A 14,091-nucleotide genomic window follows, 5' to 3' on the forward strand; every position below is an offset into this window, starting at 1 on the left:
CAACAACTCTCCAGAACAAGAGGTAAGTGATGTACCTACATTGCTGCCACCCCCACCCTGCAGTTTTGTTTGCAATGTACAAGCTGAATGCTAATAATGGTCTGATGAATAAATATAATACACACTGTTTGCCATAATCTTCTTATCCATCAACAAAAGCTTGGTACTCATTAACACTTCCCCAATTATGTATACCAAATTTTATTCTCATTTTCAACACTGACTACCCGGATGAAAATTGCTAGATATTTTACAACCATACATGTGGGTGAGAGCAACAATATCTTCACTGTCTCAGTATAGTATAGTCTCGGTTTACGCGGATTTTTTACGCGGTTGGTCATTTATGCGGCACCTGTCCAGACGCGCCAATTATTAGTTACGCTCTTACATCACCGCTGACGTATCAGACTGTGATTGGGCCACGCATCCTTACCACCCACAAATCCCCTCCGCCGCGAGCTGTGATTGGTCTAATTTAACTTGGCGTGCCCTGCCACCAGAGGGAATAAGTTGCTGACCTTAGAAGCGTTAGTCCCATTGTCCTCCTTCTCTGCGTATACAGTGCTCCCTCGTGCCCACTAATCTGCTCAACAATGGCTTCCGCTGGACCCCCACCACACCCGAGAAACCTTGAACTACTTGGCCCAAGCCCAAGAAGGTACGACGCGCCTTAAGCTATGAAGTGACGTACAAAATCGTCCAGGAGTTAGAGAAAGGCACAAGACAGGTGGATCTCGCCCGACAATATGGAGTTAATGAATCGACGATCCTCACCATCAAGAAGGATGCCGGCTAGATAAAAGAACACATGAGCATCACAAAGTCTGCAGGTGCGTCGATGGCAAAATATTGCCACAATAAGGTGCTGCTCAAGACTGAAAGTTTATTGGTCAGGTACTTGATTCGTCAGTCAAGAAGGAACATGTCGGTCGACACTCGGGCAATGCAGGACTACGCGAGAGAACTGTACCTATCAGTGGCGCGAAAAATGGGAATTGCAGAGCCCAAAACCCTTCACTGCTTCCGCTGGGTGGCTGCAAGGTTCGAACGTCATAATAAGATCACGAACGTTAAACTGTTGGTGAAGGAGCAAGTGGCTGCCGCCATGAATTTTCCCCCATTCTTACGAGAAATTATGGAGGAAGGACAGTACATCGACGACCAAGTGTTCAACATGGATGAATCCGGGTTGTTTTGGAAGAAATTGCCATCCAAGACCTTTGTAGTCAAGTCTGCGAGCAAGTGTCGGGGCCGGAAATTGCAGGAGCGCATCACCGTTCAGTTCACCACCAATGCCTCAGGCACTTGTAAGCTGAAGTTGTCTGTGATCCACAAAGCCCGCAAGCCGCATGCCTACAAAAATATGGACAAGAGCAAGTTAAATGTCCATTGGCTAAACTCAGGGAAGGCGTGGATATTCACTGGTCTGTCCCTTTCATGGTTTGACAACTGTTTCGTTCCTGTTGTGAAGAAATTCTGCGAGCAACATAATGTTCCATTCAACATTTTGTTGCTCCTTGACAACGCACCAGGACACTCGCCCCTATTGCTGGATCGTCACCCCAATGTAAAAGCAGTCTTCCTTCCCCCTAACACTATGTCGTTAATCCAGCCCATGGATCAGGAGTTGATATCCAACGTCAAGGCTGCTTTCTCCGCAAAGAAGTTACGGCTCCTGAACTACTTCACCAACACCAAGGATGAATTGCAGAACCTTCTGAGTGGCACCGATGGCGAGAGCGAGGATCCAGAACAAGATTTGGCGGACCATGAAGTGCGAGTCAAGCAGTTCTGGAAACTGTTTAATGTCAAGAAAGCTGTTGATTTCTTGGTGGAGGCATGGGGGCAGCTGTTTGTGACAACGATTCGTCACGCATGGCGGCCTGTGTTGGAGGGTATCCCAGGTGGGAGGCAGAGTTAAGCGGTGGCTGGTGAGGCTCAGTCTGTTGCTGTGGCATTGGACATTGCAAGAGAGGCTGCACAAAGTGTTAGAGCTGCAGGCTTCTCCGAGATCACCAATGATGACATCCTGGAGGTAATCAGGCAACCTGAGGTGACTGCGGACGAGATGTTAGAAGATGATGACGTCAGTGAGCAGCCAGGTGTTACGGAAGAACAAGAACAGAAACTAACACATGGTGATGTGAAGGAGGTCATTGAGTTTGCTGAGAAAATCAAACTCATCCTTGCCAAAGACCCAGTCAGTCATCGATATGAAGTGTCAAATAACCTTCTGTTGAAATCTATGGAGCCGTATGTCCAGATGTATCACGACCACATCAATGCTAGCCGTCAATGAAACATTACTGAGTTCTGCACCCGCAACCCACCACAGCCACAGTCAGCCCAAGTCAGTGATAGTGAGGATATGGACTTTGAGGGGTTTGACATGGAGGCCCTGCTAGCCTCTGTGGTGGATAGTGATAAAGGTGATGCAAGTGATACACCCGAGGGCCACTAATCTGCCCTCTGCCTCAGAACCAGCCCCCCATCCCTGTGTGCCCAGCCATCTCTTCTACTAACGTGACTGTTAAAAAACCTAATATTATTGATATTTCTCTTATATATTGTGTGTGCATACCATCATAAAATTAAGATGTTATTTTTACTACAATGTATGTATTGTGTCGGGAAAAGGGTAGTCTGGGGGTCGGCCCAGTCTCTATTTCAACTAATCCCATATGTTCTGTTATTTCGTTTACGCGTTATACGCGGACCTCCATGGGTTTAATTGACCACGTAAAACAAGACTATACTGTATACCAAATAAAGTTAACACCCAGTCAGCTCTTCAAGGTTGTCACAGAATCTTTACTCTCTGAAGTTAAGTAAGAGTTAGCCTCTCTTCACCAGAGGCCCTCGATACTCCCCAATTAAATAATGATGTAAAAATAAAACCACGAGTAAGACTTACAAACAGCAGCTTTAGTCCTTTTTCGGTAGCAATGTCGGAGGTGAGGTTGAGGGAGTCGAGCACACTTGTGTCTGCACTAAGAGCCCCCTCTACTAGTCCTACAAGGGCCTCCAGTGCTGTCTGGTCCACCATGACACTAGACACACGCTCCAGCAACATCTTGATGGTGTTATAATACAAGTTGGTCATCACTGGTTGCCCGAGCTTCTTCAGGATCTGTGTCTGTGTGTGATACAGTAAAGCAAAACCTTAGAAAAAAAAACATACCTAATGTCTTAAAACATTATCATAAGATACACTATTGATACAGATGGTGAAAGACAAGATGGGTAGTTAGGCAAAGTTTAAAGCACTCCAGAAGTAAAAAAAAAATTAATAATAATAAATAAATAAATAAAAAATAAATAAAATGAATAAATGAAAAATAAAAAATAAAAAAGTTACAGTATATTGTACAGTACACTCTACTTTATTTCCTAAAAATCAATATACCCTGTACACTGATCCCTCATTAATTTGACATTCATAAATTCAGAATTTGAACTCGTGTAGCAGGTTCAGGTATTACTGAAACTCCAAGGAAAATTCCAGAATGTGGACGATGTTCGTTGAATTCACCCAATTCAACAAAATTGGTGCACGCATGCACACTCATGTTTGATTTTTTATTTTGAAATAAATAAGGGCAGAATAAGTTTCAGGGGACCAAGTTGCCTTAATGGTGACTTCAGGTGCTTTAAAGTGCATACAGAATTTAAATTTAATACCTGGAAAAAATGTAAGGGCCATGAATATAAACACGACTCAAAAAACAAAATTGTGGAAAACAATACTTGACAAGACACTCACCACGGCTTCTACACTGTCTTTGCACGAAACATCATGACTGACAACAGTTTCCATAAGTGACAATAACTGTGGGTCAGTATTAAGGTTCTGAGAAAACTTTCTTAGGAACTCCTGAACCTTTAGAGGGTCAGGAAGGAACTTAGTGAGGTGGCCAAGTCTGTAAGCAATTTCACGGTCTCGCTCCTCATCCTGAGGCTTTCGGTGAAGCTCAATAAGCTCGGCAACATTTTTTCTCACGGCCAACTGGTGTTTCTGAAGTTCTATGAAGGCTTTGGTAGCATTGTCATCAATAGAGGCATACAGATAAAACAGCTTCTTCATGCGGTCTTCTGGGGGAAGCTGATATGGTACCAGACATGTATTTAAGAGACGTTCCACAAGTAATCTGTAGGAAGATAAGAGTCTAAGTTTTCTACAGTAACATTATTTTTCTAAATCCCCTTTTAATATTTATAACAATACTTGGCATAATAAAAAAGTTATGGGTGATTTGCATACAAAATTTCACCAATTAATTACAAAACCAAACAGAAACTGGTTAAGCTCACACCTTTATGTCACCTGCAGCAAAATGACTGTCCTGACAGGTATTGGATAATACAAATGTTCTCATACCAATTAAATTTTTTTCCTTAATTGAATATAACAGACTTCTGACAAGAGAATAAATGTCCTGAAGTGGTAGTGTACATTCCCTCATCCAATGATTTAAAAATAACCTCACTGAAGCACAAACACTCATCAACGTTCATTGTGTTCAACAAACTAGACCATCATTCACTATCGGTAGCTATTTACTTTACTAACGAACTATCATAGAAATGATAAAATAACTTGGAATTCCAAAATGCTAATATGAATAAGATTCTACTGAACAAGCATAAATCGGAAGTACAGAATAAAACAAAGTGAATGAGCATGAGGGTGGTCACCTGTCATCCATGCTGGTCATGTAGTAGCCATGAAGAATCTTATCCTTGATCCAGGTGACAGCGTGGCGGGTGGCTGGTGGAACATCTGGACTATTGAGGTGTTTTTTGTATATCATTGCTAAACCACACATGGCTTCCTTACGAATCTTGAACTGTAAAATAAACAAACAGCAAAATGTCAAAAAAGAGAAAGTGTGGTTATGGGTCCAGACTTTTAAACAACTAAAATAAATTATATACTGCTTATACTGTACACATATTCAGCTAACCCTCACTGAACACAGACCTATGCCCTGCAGCTTTGCTTAAGTGATAAAAAACTAACCTTTTTATCAAGTGTTCTCTCCTTTACAAAATTAAGGAGATCTTCACTGTCTGACACTATGCTGAAGTCTTTCTTGGCAGTTGATACAATGGCCATCACAACTTCATATCTGTCAAGACACACACACAAGATATATTAGGAGGATGTATTTTTACCTCATCAAAATAGTCTGTAGAATAAATGCTACACAAATAATTGAAGTATTCATTTTCCAGAATGACTCTTTTGCTTCCTGCATCATCACTTACATTTCATGTCTCTTTGAAAACTATGATACATTTACAATAACAATGAAGACAAATAGATGTACAGTCTCATTCAAAATTCTTTGAACACTGCTAGAGACAGCTGGCAACTCAAGACCGTTTGTTTACTATACTACGTAGTAAAAATTATGAATGAATGTAAAAGCCCAACCATTAATTAAGCAACGGGGAACTAAGTAACCAATCGCCGATCACTTTTACATTCATTCATAATTTTAACTACGTAGTATAGTAAACAAATGGCCCTGAGTTGCCAGCTGTCTCCAGCAGTGTTCAAAGAATCTTGAATGAGACTGTACATCACATAACACTGCATTTAATATTGACCACAATACCCACTCATGGGAAGGTGTAGGGATACAGACCCCATCCTCTGTGGCATCACCCCAGGAGGTTTAGGGCTGATCCTCTTTCTACTTGTTAGAAAATTACAAAATGGATGATTAATCACAACATGCCCTTTTTCTAGTAAATATTTAAGCCAGACAGCTTAAACACACTGGGTGACTTATCAGGAAATCCCTGAATTCATCAAACAGACTCTTCCAATGTTTGTCTAATTAATCTCTAATCCCTTGGATAAACTAATTATCTTTCATTTCCCCCTTGTGATGTTGGCCTCAAATAAGGCACAGCAGTTGTTCCAGAGAACCGAAGGTCTATTTAGAGCTATGACCATCTCACCACTCAATTGCTTAAACAACTGGCTCAGCTGTCTATAAATCGGAGCAATTTGAACCCACCACAGATGAATTAAAACAAACTCAGGTCAAGTCAATCACATGTTTCAGTTCCTGACAACTACCCATGAAACCAGGGGCAGAGAGGGAGGTTTTCAAACAAGCCCCACAATGAGTTGACTTTCTGAATTCACCAGATCAGGAGTTCAGTCCTCTCTAATTCTCTCAACATACAGTTCTGGGATTTTCCTGAAGTCTCCAGAAAAGATTACCTCTTGGACCCAAAGTCCCACATAAACATGTAAACACTGGACAATATGTGCCCTGGTGGCTAATGTCTTCCCTATGAAAACTATATGCATTCTATGCAGGTCAGGAAAATAGGAATGTAGTAGCATGCATCCAAAACATAAATAGCCCCAAAGAGGTTTACCTATTTAAATGTTACTTTTAAGACAGAAATACAAAATAATCCCAGAGGACCCAAGAGTGAAGCTCCTAAAACAGAGAATGCCTTACCCAATTTTATGATAGAGCAGATGCTCTGTACGGTATGCATTAACTCACCCTGTTATCCCATTACCACCTATCACTGTGTAAAAGTATCATTACACAATGTAAAGGTATTCGCAAACACGTAGAGAAGAAAATCAGTTTTTGCTTATTTTCTAAATGCTTATTTTAGCTAAGTACAGTATAAAAGAAAACAGATATTTGACTGATCTGCCCACAAGAGCTATTTGTCCCGATGACCAGTAGTTACAACTTGACCTTGGTCTGAGGACCACCATAGCAGAACACGTCTGAAATAGCACGTAGAATAAACAAATAACGACTGTTACTGTTCACTCAGGTCAGTCTCCTCAGTTGTGAGAAAAGGATTGAAAAAGTATTAGTAAAAAAAATGAAGTTTCATATAATAAACAGTGTTGATGAAAAAAAAGCCAACTTACCTCACACTCTCTTCAGAGTCGTGCTGTCTGAGTTTCAAGGTGTCTGTAATGTCTTTTCGTAGCAGGGGATGATTTAATAAGAAGTGCATAGAATACTGGACACACTTTGTACGAATCTTGATGCTGATGTCATTAAATCTGAAACATAAAATAAACATTGTAAACTTAGGAATACTGCAAGTTATACATAAACATGAGCAACATTTATGACCAAGTCCTGCCTATGTTGACTTCCACATTAACTCGTGTTAACCCTTTAGAGGGTAATGTAGCCCTTTGACATTTTATTTTGGCTAATGCGAGACGATTTTATTCAGCCGAGAGAAACTCCTGTCCTCTAAAGGGTTAACCATTACATATTAGTAACAGGGACTTATTTTGCACCTGTCAACTGGGTCAGCCATGAGATTTAATCATGTAAGTTCTAGCCACAACTCTGCACTGTCCAGGTGGCTCACCAGCAGCACCAGGAGAGGCATAGAGCTAAGTGCATCTGTCATTACTGCTACTACCAGCCTGATCCCTACAGCTTTAAGGGTTCCTCAGTATTTCTAAGGATAAGACTGTTTCTGTCATGTAAGTGTTGTATAATATTACTAAAAGACCAGATTTGAAATCAAATTAGCATGTCAGCACTTGGGGATGACTGAATGCACAATTTGTAATGCATTGGAGTCTGGCCCGGGGATTTAAGGAAGATCTATTTGTGGTACTGGTTGAGGAGTATGCTGGGTTGTTCCCTCAGGAGTAAGCAGATATGCAAAAATTATTTTCTGTTCAGTTTTTTATGTACTCGTACGAGTGTGTTGTCTCATGTTTGATCAAGGCTGGTGATGCCTCTCTCAGGCTGTAAATTGGTTTGGAGGAAAGTAGTAACTGGATTAACTATATTTTCTTTTCAACAAACAGAACCTTATGACACTAGATATTTCACTGAAAAAGTATTACATTAATACCTTACAGTTTACACAATTGTAACTTGTGCCAGGTGATTCATAGTGTAAATTAGCAAGGTAAAGGAATTACGTATTTTATATATCCTGAGCATTACTGACAGATGGATGGAAGAACCCACCATATTCTTTGCTCAATCAGTGGCCTGAGGAATAGAAAAAAAGTATCAATAGGGATTACTGTACTTACCTCCCCAGAAAAGCAGTCCACAACTGTCTATGATTCAGTGCCAGAGTTGAATCCTTTTCTGAGAACATACGAGCAAGTAAAGAGACTGACCCATAACGCTCCTCTTCATCAGAACTCTTCAGTTTAAACTCCAACTGGAAAGAAAGGTCACAAAATGTTAAGTATAACTAGAGTGCCGGTATGATATAAAGTAAATTTAAATAACTATCCTTGAGTTCTACCTTTCATGAAGATATATATACTGCACCTACATATACTGTATACTGTATATTGACGCAGCATTTTAACATGAATTTGAAGCAATTCCACATGTAGGTAAAATTCAATAAAACTGGATTTGTACAATGTTGACCCAAGAAACAATCAAGGATTACAAATATTCATCAAATTATAGCCAGACATGGGAATCATTTAGCATTCTTCATGATGTAACAAATGCTAAGTGATGTTGATACAGTAATGCTACTGCACCCTACAACAGAGACATTTTGACAGCATTATCAACATGTCAACCACTACAGTCATTTCTTCCTTGAGATATGAAGGCTTATAAATTTAAAAGGAGAATTACTGCAACTACCACCTGGGAAGATATTGGAAGCATAATGTGTTGTCTAATGGTAGACCCTGCTGCCATATGGCATCACAAAAATAGTGACCAAGTCCCAGGTTGCTGATCTGAATTTCTGCCCATTTACATACAATTGCAGGGTCTCAAATGTTTCTCTTACTTTGACAGCACAACATACATATATCGTTTCTCACTATTAATCTTTTTTAATTTTTGTTATTTATTTATGGTCCTTTAATATTATTATTATTATCATATTATATTTTTATTTAATATTTTTTGCATTTATATTTGTTATTAATATTATTATAATTTTGCCCCAAGGCCCCGATGTGGGTCATTGACCTGTGCCATGGTGGGCTAATCCTGTAAAAAAAAAAAAAAAAAAAAAAAAAAAAGATACCGGGTATGAGTTTAAGGGAAATACAGTAATAGTCTGGTCCTAAAAACCCATGTCATAACATTTAATAATTTTTCCATAAAAAATTTCAGGGTCTTCCCAGTAAACTCCTGAGCCATATGCAACTAGAAGTGATCAGAAGGTTACTCCCTCTCTTTAGCACTATCATACAACAGTAACAGATTAGGGTTCACAGTTTGCCTAAGACGTGGAGTATAAGGAGTCATAATACTGTGCAGCTCATTCTTTCCACCATGCAGACTGTACTTCAATGGACATTGTAGTAAACTAATTAACAGTAACAGGCCCTCAGTCCAGCTACCTCCAATGAAATCTGGCTATTAGGAAATGGGTTTTCAAGATCAAAGCTTCATTTATAACTTGCAAACAGTTCACACCAACCCATGAAAGGGAGAGCAGTAAACTTAAAAATGAAGGCAATAAGAAGTTCCTTGTGCTGTGCAACATACAGATGAGGAGTTTGTTTTCCTCACACAATCTCTTCTTTTCCCTATGCAAAATTCTGATGTAAATCTGAATTTTTTAAGCCGACTCTCTTAATCAGGAATATGTGGTCTGGAAGAATGAGTCTCTGAATAGTCAAACAAAATGCCAGTTAATAAAGACTTGTCAACCCTGAAAACTGAGGTGCCCAATACACTGACAGACACCAAGCCCAATTAAACTCCCTTAAGCTAAGTGCCTGTAACCAGTGTATCTTGAAACTCCACATTAATAATTTGAAAAGTGAGGACCAACTGGCAATATTCAGTTAATACTACTTCAGGGATTTCTCTTTCCTTCAACTAAACCAAGCTCTTTTTTCTTTTTCTTTACCTTTGTTGTCAGTTTTATTTATAGGTTAAGTTTCAATTTCATATTGGAAGCTTGTCACGAAACCAATAGTACTCTTGTCCAGGATGTAGGGAGGCAGTGGCTAGGTTAGGTGAGGTAGAAGGCAGCTACCAAACAGGGAGGTACTACCGCCTGGGAAGATATTGGAAGCATAATGTGTTGTCAAATGGTAGACCCTGCTGCCATATGGCATCACGAAAATTGTGACCAAGTCCCAGGTTGCTGATCTGACTTTCTGCCTCATTTACACACAATTGCAGGGTCTTAATTGTTTCTCTTACTTTGATAACACATCATACATATTTTGTTAGTCACTTGATTTTTCTTTAAATTGTTGTACTTATTTATGGTTATTATTGTTATTATTATTATATTTTTGGTATTTTTTTATTATAATTTTTATTTATTTTTATTAAATTTATTATTATTATCATCATTATTATATCCATCCCCCCACCTGTGCCCAGGTGGGCTAATGCCCCCCCCCCATCAAAAAAAAAAAAGGCAATACAATCCTTCAATAGTTTTCTAATGTCCCTTTACAAGCCTTTAAACACTATTTTAAAGGCCCTCGGAGGCCGAGACAATAAAGAAAAGAAGTAGTGATGCAATGGGCCAGTCACTAAAAAACTCTCTTCACTCAAATGGCAGGGGAAAAGTCAAGGCAGACAGACACCAAGTAAGATTTTCCATTAACCTAGTGACACAATCACACAGCTACCAAGCCCCACACAAAATCAAAAGGTCATTACAAATGTAAACACTCAGAAAATGATGCCAGAGAAAGGAAACATCCACACCCACTTTATAAAAAAAAACAGTAGCTGTGTGAGCCAGCCTAACCCTAGTACCAAGAAGGCATGTATTGTATTTCTCAATTACATGAGGAGCTGGACAGATGTGCCTTTCCTCAGTGAGTCTGGAGGCAGTGAGGAGGTTGTTCTGCTAATCTAGTTTCCTACACAGACAAATAAAATGATATCAAAGCAATGGAAAGAGTGAGTGATCTTTGGGTTACCACCAGTTGTTCACAGCACTGGTGTTTATTGGGAAAGCACTGTACATCTTGCAAATCACCCAAAATGGGTACAAAGTTATAAAAACTCTCCATACCTCTACCAGATATATTAAGGATATCCAAATAATATGTAAAATGACCCAGATTTTTAAATCTGTTTCTGTGGAACTGCCCATTACATTCAGATTACAATATAGTATAACTGTATTAAGAGTTGAAACAACATTAATACTGGCATTAAAAACTAAATAAATGCAAACCCTGTAAATACAAAATACTAACCTGTGGTAAGACGGATAGTAAGACTGAAGGACATATGTGATTCAATTCGTAAATGAGGTCGTATACCTTCTGTGATATGGTCAGTGTCTTCTCCTCACGACCCAATATCAAGACATGGTTGAAGAACTGCAAAAATAAGCGGAAACATGTTAAATACTCACACAAAAACACTAAAAACATTTTCAATTAAGTAGGTTATACTAATGGGTAAATACCTACCAACCATTTACCATTTACAAGTCTTTTTCACTATGCTGCAAGATGGTTGGAATCATGAGCTAACACAACTTTTTTTTCACCAGTCTCCCTCAACCATTTGCTATAACACCTTGTGAACAGTCCCACCATAAACTACAAGACACCATGTTCTGTTTGTCCCTCCTGTCAACTCCTCTCACTTTCAGAACTTCCTTCACCCAGAACTTCCTTCTCCTCTCTCCCTCCTGCCAACCAACCATCTTTTACTTCCCATTCTCTCTCCTTCACACTCCTTCTCATTCTCTGTAACCAATTTACCCTGTATATTTCTCCCAAGTATAAATTTCTTTTGTTTCTTATTTGGTCCTTCCCCTTGTATCCAGAACCCCTGCCTCACATCCACATAATAAAGAATGGCTTAAACATATCCCCTGTTCAGTACATTACAAAATTGATCTTCCTTGATACAATTATCTCTTTGTATATTTCTTAATTGTTCTTATTATTTTATTTACCCTGAGCTATTCTATAATCCATCCATTTGTTTCCACATTCAGATATCACTTCTCTCATTCTCCTCCTTTCAAGCAATCATTCAGTTTCCTCTATAACACTTTCTCTCAATCATTCATCTGCCTTTCTACTGCATTATTTCACCAATCACCCCAGTCTCTCACCCCTCTCTCTATCTTGAAACTGATATTTATACGACCTTGTCCTCTCCTTCATTAACACCCTTGACCTCTCACCAGACCATTCTTTTTCACTTCCTTTTTTTTATCATTCTCATTCTCCAATACCCAAACACCAGTGCTGTCCTTTAATGATGGACTATGACTGTACTCTTGACCTGCTTCCTCCTTTCTCTCAACCACTCCCTCTCATCTCTATCTACATGTGCCCACCTTGCCTTAACCATTTCTTGATAGTGTACACTTCAGTAACATTCTCTTTCCTCAGCTTGTTGACTTCTAAAGCCCAATACTCATTTTCAACCTTCCATTCATTCACTATTAGTCTCCACAAATATAAAAAGTAATTTAATTTTTAATGATAATTAACCCCAAGACCAAATCAATTATAAGTGATCTCAATATATTAGTATCTAAACAACCTTTCTTTCTCAACAAATTATATAACAGTAAACATCTTATTTCAATAAAAAGTAATAAGTGTATTCTTCTCTTACTGCTTGTATGTAAGGTTCCAAGGTGTCGGAGCATTTGACCACCAGTTCTTTGGCTAGATGATAAGCGTTTTTCCGCTGGGACTTGGCTGGCTCAAGAACGTTGGACAGTATAATGTCTAAGAGATCATTAGACACGACATCACTCTCATTGATAAGTGGACAGAGGACATCCAACATAAATGACTTCACCTTCCCACTGTGTTCATCACTAGGGGCAGAAATTCAAATATTAATAAACATTTATTTGCAAAACAAATGAGCTATAATTTAAATAACAACTGAGTAAATTTAAGTTACCTGTTGGCATTATGTTAAAAAATATATGCTATTCTGAGAAAGTATCACAACTACATAAGCACTGAAATGTAAGCAAATTTGCCTTGAAATTCCATAAAAGGATAAACTATGATTATGTAATGTTCCTGTAACTGGCAAGTGATATACCAACTGTGTCATGTATGTTTGGCACAGAACAGACAAAAGTGTGCCTTGAGACTTTAAAGATCTGTAATCATTAGATTATGATTTTTTTTTACATTTCTTCTATATAACTGGCATAAAAGTAGCAATAATGTTTGGGTTACACTAAATAACTAAATAACAATCTTTATGAAAAATTATCAATTGCAAAACCTATGATGTCTGAAAGATCCTGTTGAATTACTGTATATCTGTATTAAAAATTTCACAAACCAAATTGTATTTCTTAAAATGTTTTAGTCACAATTTGACTGATTGGGAAGACAAACACAAGTTCTCTCACCAAAATAATGGGAGATAACAATGAAGGTGACACCATTTGACAGCCAACACAAAGAATGGCAAATGTGACAAATATTTCATTTTTACTTACTTGACAATGTTAAACATTAGTTTGAAAAGCTTGCAAAATATCTCTTGACAATCTTCCAACTCAAAGCACATGTTAAAGGACTTGACATAGGCCAGGTTCTCTAGGAGGTAGAAGTAGCGCTTGAAGGCTGGATCTTTAGGATCTTTGAGGCCTCCAAGCTGCTTTATCAGGAACATGAAGAGAGTCTGTAGGACAAAAGGAATAGCTAATTACACACAGCCTCTATACCTACATCAACTAACACTCTACCAACTAAAACCAAAAAGGGTCATTCTAATATTCAATGGTGATACATTAAGCTTTCAACATCGATCCGTGTGGTATTTCAAATTGCCCAGATAGGTTCAGATACTGATCCTGTAACTACAGCACACTGGAAGCAATCTGATGGATAAGGTTGAAGTAGAGTACAGTACAGACATTCACTGAGCTATATTGTATACATTATTACAGGTGTCTCTCAATTTACATATGTTTGGTTTAAGCCATTTTTAGAATAATGTGTGTGATCCAATTACACTTTTTTTTTAATTTACGTGGGGTTACGATTGGAATAATGTGACCATCGACAAACATAGTCGTTCGGCTGGCAGTGCAGTCGCATTGCCAGCGCCGTACGCATGGCATGGGTATGCAGCTTACCGCCTTGCAGTCTGCGGT

The 14,091-nt window shown here is 38.8% G+C and overlaps 1 protein-coding gene across 5 annotated transcripts in view; it reads right to left on the reverse strand.

Annotated features, from left to right (window-relative positions):
• Window positions 1-14,091, reverse strand: part of LOC121874502 (sister chromatid cohesion protein PDS5 homolog B-B-like) — a 44,820-nt gene that overhangs the window by 19,380 nt on the left and 11,349 nt on the right. For all 5 annotated transcript variants that reach the window (XM_042378649.1, XM_042378654.1, XM_042378650.1 and 2 more), the window contains exons 4-12: window positions 13,432-13,616; window positions 12,579-12,786; window positions 11,192-11,317; window positions 8,066-8,199; window positions 6,923-7,060; window positions 5,024-5,132; window positions 4,699-4,850; window positions 3,767-4,151; window positions 2,918-3,139 (exon numbers count right to left, since the gene is read on the reverse strand). In XM_042378649.1, coding sequence (XP_042234583.1) covers window positions 2,918-3,139; window positions 3,767-4,151; window positions 4,699-4,850; window positions 5,024-5,132; window positions 6,923-7,060; window positions 8,066-8,199; window positions 11,192-11,317; window positions 12,579-12,786; window positions 13,432-13,616 — 1,659 coding nt within the window. The remainder of the gene's footprint in view (window positions 1-2,917; window positions 3,140-3,766; window positions 4,152-4,698; window positions 4,851-5,023; window positions 5,133-6,922; window positions 7,061-8,065; window positions 8,200-11,191; window positions 11,318-12,578; window positions 12,787-13,431; window positions 13,617-14,091) is intronic.

The sequence above is a fragment of the Homarus americanus genome, unplaced genomic scaffold, assembly GCF_018991925.1.
Source record: "Homarus americanus isolate GMGI-L3 unplaced genomic scaffold, GMGI_Hamer_2.0 scaffold11794, whole genome shotgun sequence".
Taxonomy (NCBI): Eukaryota; Metazoa; Arthropoda; class Malacostraca; order Decapoda; family Nephropidae; genus Homarus; species Homarus americanus.